Genomic DNA, 7,376 nt, shown 5'->3' on the forward strand with positions numbered 1-7,376 from the left:
AATGGCACAACATTTCAAGATGGACCTGACCACAAAAAAAAACAATTAAAATTAAAATCTTTGAAAAATGAATCTCATGTAATTTAATCAAGAGTCTAAAATAGACGTTATTCCTGAGCAGGAATTAAACCTGCAACAACACACATTGCCATTCATGAAATCATACCCCTTGACTCTACCTTACTGATAAGACTCGCTCTTCTTCCGTAAAAGGAAACCCTTTCAGGGACACCCCCGTAATTGCATCAACCAAAATATCTTAATCCACCAACGTGTCATGATCGAAAAGCGAGTAGCGTCATTATTTGCTTACCCCTCAAGTACGGAAGCACTCGAAACGTTTTCATTTTAAGGGTGCAAAATCTTTCCCTCGTTTGATTGGTTTCAAAATTCAAAAACGACCCAGCAACTCTCTCTCTCTCTCTCTCTCTCTCTCATACACGCTGATTAAACAGCACAAGAAAGAAAGAACATATAAATAAATAAAACCAAAGGGGTTTTTGCATAAATATAGAAAAGAAGAAGAAGATGATAGATATATAGAGAACAGTGGCATGTGATGTGTGCATTGCTGAAGCGTGTAATTGGATTTCATTTTGAGATCGGTTTTGCGGTTTCTTGATAAATCGTTTTTTTATCAAGAGCTATGGGTTGTTTCTTTACCTGCTTGCGTCCTAAAGAAGATCGATCCAATCGGTCTCGACCTCAAGCCATCTCCTCAGATTCTCTTCGATCCAAACCTGCTCCTGTATTCTTTCTTTTCTTCCATTTTCTGTTTGATTGCTCATAATTTTATGTTTTAACTGGAAACGAAACTGAGTTTTAAGAAAGTAAGCGAATCGTGATTCGCACCATTCCTACTTAGTCTGATTTTTAGGAGTGTCTGCGTTTTTTTTAGTTTGATATCTGTTTGGCTGGCTAGAAAATGAAGCAAAATAACTGAAAAGAAGTAGAAAAGGCTGCTTTAATATATGTTTTTTTTTTGGGAAACGGAAAAGTTCCCTTTCTCTGTTTCTCGAAACTGAGTTTTTTGTTTTATCGGAAGCAGGAAGCTAGGGTATCTAAAAATCGTTTATCGTCTCTATTTTTGTCTGAAGGTAAATAGTTTTTTTTTTTTTTCTTTAGTTGAGTTTCGCTCTAATTTTTGCAGATTTTTTTTTCTGGTTTCTAAATTGTTTTTAATTGCATTTGTTTCCCTTTGAAAGAGAAAGAAGAATCTTTGGGTGGCGACGTTGAGAATCCTAGTTTAGCATCTCCACATATCAACAAAGGACTTAGGGATGAGGTATGTATTTATTAATGAGTCGCTTGAAAAGGGAAAATCAAGTTTCTTTGCAATTCTCACAGTTTTACAAATTTGCAAAATGTTTGTGGTATTCTTGCTACTTCCAAGCTGTAGTTTGCTTAATTCAAGCTCTAGTTTTCAACATTTATTAGTTTTCCATTGATTTTTGATGGGGGTGCATGCTATTGTGATGTTTGTGTTACTGCATTGCATTTCTTAGACGGAATGGTTGTTCTGAATCGTAGGGGTTTCACCACTAGATAGTAGTTACGAAGAAAAGGATCAGATCATGAATAGGTTTGGAAAACAATACAGTGAAGAGCTTTTTGTCTACTACAGCTGCATGGAATCATTCTCCTTTTCCGATTAGTTAGAATTTTGATAGATTGAACTATCAATCCAAGTTAAATTCAATTGTTAGGATCTAAATTAATTTTTCGAAGGCAATTTAGTTTATGTTATTTGGATTGAATTTGAATTGGGATTTAACGATTGTTGCATAATCTTCAACCAGAACTTTTTTACCTTTTCTAAAATGCCTCTTTTGTCACTTCCGAAATATCATTCCCAGCATTATACTTCTATTGCAAGTTAAATTCAAGAATGATTTCTGATGTCGTATGGTCGTAGATGGTTGGACCGCTTAGAAGACTATAGGTGGGCGTATGGTTTGACCTCTTAGAGGTGGACATTCTATGGTAGATCCCATGAGATGACGATGACAGAGTTTACATCTATATATATCTTCCTGAAACAGTCATTAATGTTAAAATATCTAAAGGAAGAATTGATCTCGTAATATATTGTTTTTTCTGGATTTATCTTTCCCTCTTGCGTACTTCAATTAATTGAATCATCCTCAATCATTCAATTGATAGATTCCATCAGTTAATTTAATTTTTTTGGCTGTTTACTTCTCTCTGCAGGCTAAATTTCTTAAAGCTTGTGGAACATCGACAGAAACTCCAATTGAAATTCGGAAAGCTTGCGAAAAGTTTAATGGTTCACCTGCTCTTGATAAAGAATCAGAACATTCAAAATTTCATTCATGGCTTCCCAACACATCGATCAAGAATCTTCAATTGGATAATCAAACAGATCAGCCTCTTACTCCGGTTAAACTTTGTGAAGAGTGGGGAAAGGGTTCAGTTTCTTCTGAGCAGACACCTAGCAGGTTGCACTTCTAACTTCCATGAGTTGTCAAACGACTGACACTCGTTTAGATTCTCTGTGGGTACATGTGACCTGGAAAATAATTTTCGTCTGTCTCATTTTTCAAGCTTTAGAATATCGCCATGCAATTAGTTTGAAAACTGTTTGGCAATCCTATTCTTTAAACCCTTTCTGAAGGTCTTGAGAAGTAAACGCTTCTGCCCTGTTAAAGGATCTAAACCTAACGATTATATTTTATTACCATTTTGTTTCTGGGCACGATGAGATCTATTGGAGTCTCATCGAGTCATGCAATTTGTTCCTTAATTGTTTGCATAACTTTAGAAGAACTCATCGATGAAAGTTTTAGGTTGGCTAACATTCCATGTCTTCTTTTCAGTAGCTGTGTAACAAATGTGCACACCAGTGAAGAGAGTGAGTCAGGGAGTCATGAAAGAGTGATCAAGGTTCAAGCAAATGAGAATGATGATTTTGTTGCTGGTCCTCCTTGGCTTTCAGCTTCGATTGTTCAGGGCAGGAACAAGTCTGTTCGCTTCGAATGTGATTTTGATACATCTTCCTCCAAAGAGTCTTCATCCGAAAATAGTTGCCAAGTTCCTGGGAAATATGAATCTCCAGGGAATCTGAGTGTTTCAAAGCCTTCTCCTAAACCAACCCCTTTAAAACTTTTGGACGACATGCAAACACCCGGTACTGTTTTCCCAGCAAACGTAGAAAGTTCGGCTAATGGAAATACTAGGATCAGGTCCCAACATGTTTATTCAGTCCTGAACCCGGTTGAAAGTGCTTCTCAGTGGAAGTTATTGAAGGAAGATGATTTCAACTCACATCGACTGTCAGGTGAGCCGAGAGAATCCCTAGAGCAGTCTGAAAGTGCAACTCCTAAACCGGAAAGGGGAGTGAAAGAATCTTCCTCTGGGAAAGATTTGAAGGTAGAAGAGAGCTTGTCTTCTTGGTTCAAACCGCTACAGTCCACACTTGGTGAAGATAAACCAAATATCGTCACTGCTTCTAGCAAAAATTTTCGTTTTGGTAGAACTCCTGGGGACAGGCCTATCATTGGAATGGTTGCTGCGCACTGGAATGAAAATGAACCTTCTCAAATCTCTCCAAAGTGGTGGGATGGAAATGGGATTCCAAATTCGACAAACAAGTATAAGGAGGTACGTCATACAACTGTATTCATTTTCTTTTCATTGCTTGAATTGATAGTAGATGCATTCAAGGAACCATCGTTTTGTATACAGGATCAGAAAGTAAGCTGGCATGCAACACCATTTGAGGAGAGGTTAGAGAAGGCATTGTCTGAAGAGAGTGTCATCTCACAAAGGTAGCTTCCTTCTTTTATGGCCCTGTGGTTCCCATCTATGTTTTTGACTGTTTGTTGGTCATGGAGTAACTTTATGTCTATTCCCAATCCGGAACCTCTTCTTTCTACAAAGGAAGCAAGTTTTATTACGAGCTAACTTTGTTTCCACATATGGATTATGGAGTCCCATAATTTGGTTATCTTGCATATTTTAGTAAGACTTGCCTTGTACCTACTCCCTCCTATAAGGAAAAAAACCAGAAATCTAATCCACTAATTACTGCTGAGTTCTGATGTTTGTACCTTCCCAATTGGGAACTTAAAACAAGGAGGAATTAGGGCAGAACCAATTTCATCAAGGATGGACTAAAAATCTAGCAGCTTTTAAGGGGTTAGTCAAATGAAGTCATTCAAGCAGCTACTGTTAATACTTGATTAAATATGATTCGAGGTTTTAGAGCATGTATCCCTTTCATATAAATTCTGATTGGTTGTCTGGTCAACAGGAAGCCAATCAGCGGGAGACCCATTGTTTTCGACGAATGCGAGGAAAGCGATACTGCTCTATCTCGGTTGCAACCTTCAACACAAGCCAAGTCAGTTGTTTCGTTCTGATGCGTGGTGTCTGACTGGTAGTTTTGTCTAGCTGCAATCTGATTATGGCTTGCAACTGATATAGTGTGAATGCCAAAGTAGTTCTCAAATCTGAGTACACCATCCTTGGTTTGTATTGCGATGCTGAACTCAAACTGGTTTGGAAATTACTTGAATCTTGATAGTCTCGTCATCAACTCAAACTGCTTGTAATGTACATTGGTAATGACTATTAGTATAATTGGTCTATTGGATTATAAGTCTGCGAAGATTTTGGAATCTCTGCCAGCTTTTTTCCTCGTATTGTTGCCTCGTATGTGGAATCACCATGGTTGTTAAACTGACTTGACTTAGCGTGATTACATGGAAAACAAGAAACTTTCAATCTGACTTGGGTAGAGCTTCTATTTAAATTGAACAAGTTATTGACCGTACAAAGTTTGGTTGATCTTATTGAATTTTTAATTAATTCAATTGACCTGGTTGGATCAACAATAATAATAAAAATTAATTTCAATAAAAAATATTGATCTAGATAAACTCAGTAACTCACAAATTAATATTTAATTTTTAATAATTTAATTGATTTGGCAGGATCAACAATAATTAAATAGGAATTAATTTTTATAAAAAATATTAGCATTGTTTTTTCTTTTTGTTTACAATGGCCGTATGATGTTTCTATTTATAATATTTGCTATAAAGAACAAATCCTGATTTTTTAAGTTAAGGATTTAGTCTAGAATAGTGAAATATTTTCAATTATCATTGTAACTTCTTTCAAGGTGAACTTGAATTTTTTTGCTATTGCATCCCTCCAAATAATATTTCGAATAAAATTTCTTGCAATGTTTTTATCCTTATATTATAAGTGAATAAGTTGTATTATTCCTAATAATATTTTAAATAGTAATTCCATACAAGTTTTATATTAATGTATTAAAATGAGCAATAATAAATTATCATTCCAAATAATATTTCGGATATTAACTATTTTTAGATTTTTTTTATCCTTATATTAAAAGTGAATAATAATTTCTTACTAAAAATAAATTTTTAATATTTTTTAATATAAGTCAAAATCTATTGAAATTTTATAAACTTGTTATAAAATTCATGTAATATCTTTTTTAAAAAAAACATGCCCCAAAGTATTTTAGGTTTTTTTTTAAAAAAAATACTCAAATAATTTTAAGGATTTTTGGTCAAATGCAAGAAAAAAAGTATTTTTTATTTCTTTATTTCTTTTAGGTTTTATATGGTAAAAACTTATTTTTTTGTAATAAAACTGCCCAAAACAATTTTAAAGGATGTTTGCCAAACACACCCCTAAATCAAAAAAATTGTTAGTAAAAACATTACTAGCTAAATAAGACCTTAGCCACTTGACTTAATTTTGATACTATCAGGTTGATCTAGAATACTTGGTTCAACCATAAATTGAACCAAATATTTGAGTTTAACTCGAAAATAATTTAGAAAGAAAAAACAAAGTAAAAAATAGAATAAACACAAAAACTCAAAATATCTTGGTCAAATCAGATCAAACATGAAAAAAAAACATATCATTAAAGGATCTAAAATTATAAGTTCATTCACTTTGATTATCGGTAAATCTTCACAATTTGGTTATAAAAAAGTATAGGTCCAAAATCAAAACTCTAAGATTAAAATACTGAATTAGACATTATAAGTGCAAGCTAACCTAAGATTATTAGCTAAAAATATGATGCGAAGATGCATATGCAAATAAATGAAACAGAATAAGTTAAAATCATATAGCTATAACAATATTCTTGAGAGGAACATGGAAAACACGAAGAATATTCAAACTCAAACCCAACAATGTGAAACCCAACCCTTATCGGATACAATAGAACCAAGGTCATGTGCATATGGGGAATCATGAAATGATCAATAATCAAATATTCATTCACTTTAATTATTAAAGAATTAACAAGATTTTGTTAAAATAAGTTTCAATCCAAAACCAAAACCTTAGGATTAAAACCCTCCAAAACTTGTTATTGATACAAATAAACTCTAGATTATTGATTAATTAAGTTGCCTAAATGGTTTAGCGCAAAGAATTACACTAAAATTGATCCAAATCATAGAGTCAAGGCAATACTCTTTATAAGAATACAAAGAACACTACCTAATAACCCATAAATAGGTTAGAAACCTAGCACGCTGTCAAGCCTCCAAAACAAGCATTTTTTACTTCTAAAACATGTGTTCTTCAATCTAACAAGCTATACAAGAATAATCAAATATGTTTGAATAAAAAAACTAATGAATATCATCAAAACATCAAATTCATGCTAGAGGTTCCAAACTTCAAAATTGCCAACTTAAAATAACCTATAAAAATAATAAATTTTAATTCAAAACTGATTCTTTACACATTTGGAACCTAAATCATGTCCAAGAACACACACTAACAAACTAGAAAAAACATCAATAACCTTACTATCAAATTTTCAAATCACTTTATTTCATTTAATCTAAACATCCAAGCATATTCTAAACATCTAGCAATATTAACAGAAAACTCCAAATAGGATTAAACAAATAAAAAAAATGACATTCTATACATTAATCAAAATCAAAGCTAAAATTAATATAATACAACAAATGTTTAAAAACACCATAAAACATGAAAGAACATGCTAGAGATGTGTCTCATGAACATTATCTACTAGGATGAATGAATTTTTTTACCTTTTAAGTTCAAACAACGGTTGTTGCTCTTTGGTTCCTTCTTTTCCATGCCGTTACTTTCTCTCAAAGTTAAGAAAATCCTTCTACTAGGCTCTTAAACCTTCACATTTTAAAGTTTCTTTATCAATCATTTCCTCACCTTTCTTCCCCTTTACCTTGATATTCCAGGGGGTATTTATAATGTTTCAAGCTAGGATTTTAATGGATTTAATCAAATATTGATCCTTTTTCATCAAAACTTGGCACTTGGATCAAAATGAGAGATTATTTTTGGTATGTCTATCGTTGTGA

General features: G+C 33.2%; 1 protein-coding gene across 3 annotated transcripts; it reads left to right on the forward strand.

Annotated features, from left to right (window-relative positions):
- Positions 1-457: 457 nt before the first annotated feature.
- On the forward strand, positions 458-4,661 carry LOC105131476 (uncharacterized). Of its 3 annotated transcripts, XM_011034476.1 has the most exons (8): positions 458-748; positions 1,046-1,097; positions 1,206-1,285; positions 2,212-2,459; positions 2,838-3,621; positions 3,706-3,788; positions 4,274-4,382; positions 4,415-4,661. In XM_011034476.1, exons 1-7 carry the CDS (start codon positions 647-649, stop codon positions 4,380-4,382), a joined length of 1,458 nt encoding a protein of 485 aa, XP_011032778.1. In that variant the 5' UTR covers positions 458-646; the 3' UTR covers positions 4,415-4,661. The 3 variants fall into 3 exon arrangements, with proteins under 3 accessions (XP_011032778.1, XP_011032776.1, XP_011032779.1); XM_011034474.1 differs by having other exon boundaries at positions 4,274-4,661; XM_011034477.1 differs by having other exon boundaries at positions 1,049-1,097; positions 4,274-4,661.
- The last annotated feature ends 2,715 nt before the right edge of the window (positions 4,662-7,376 follow it).

This window comes from Populus euphratica, unplaced genomic scaffold, assembly GCF_000495115.2.
Source record: "Populus euphratica unplaced genomic scaffold, PopEup_1.0 scaffold23.1, whole genome shotgun sequence".
NCBI lineage: Eukaryota > Viridiplantae > Streptophyta > Magnoliopsida > Malpighiales > Salicaceae > Populus > Populus euphratica.

Bases quoted from the DNA above. Each gene is read 5' to 3' on its own strand.
- LOC105131476 (XM_011034474.1), top strand. From the start codon at position 647: ATGGGTTGTTTCTTTACCTGCTTGCGTCCTAAAGAAGATCGATCCAAT. The intron at 749-1,045 runs GTATTCTTTCTT...TTTTATCGGAAG, and splicing joins TTCGATCCAAACCTGCTCCT to CAGGAAGCTAGGGTATCTAA. The intron at 1,286-2,211 runs GTATGTATTTAT...TTCTCTCTGCAG, and splicing joins ACAAAGGACTTAGGGATGAG to GCTAAATTTCTTAAAGCTTG.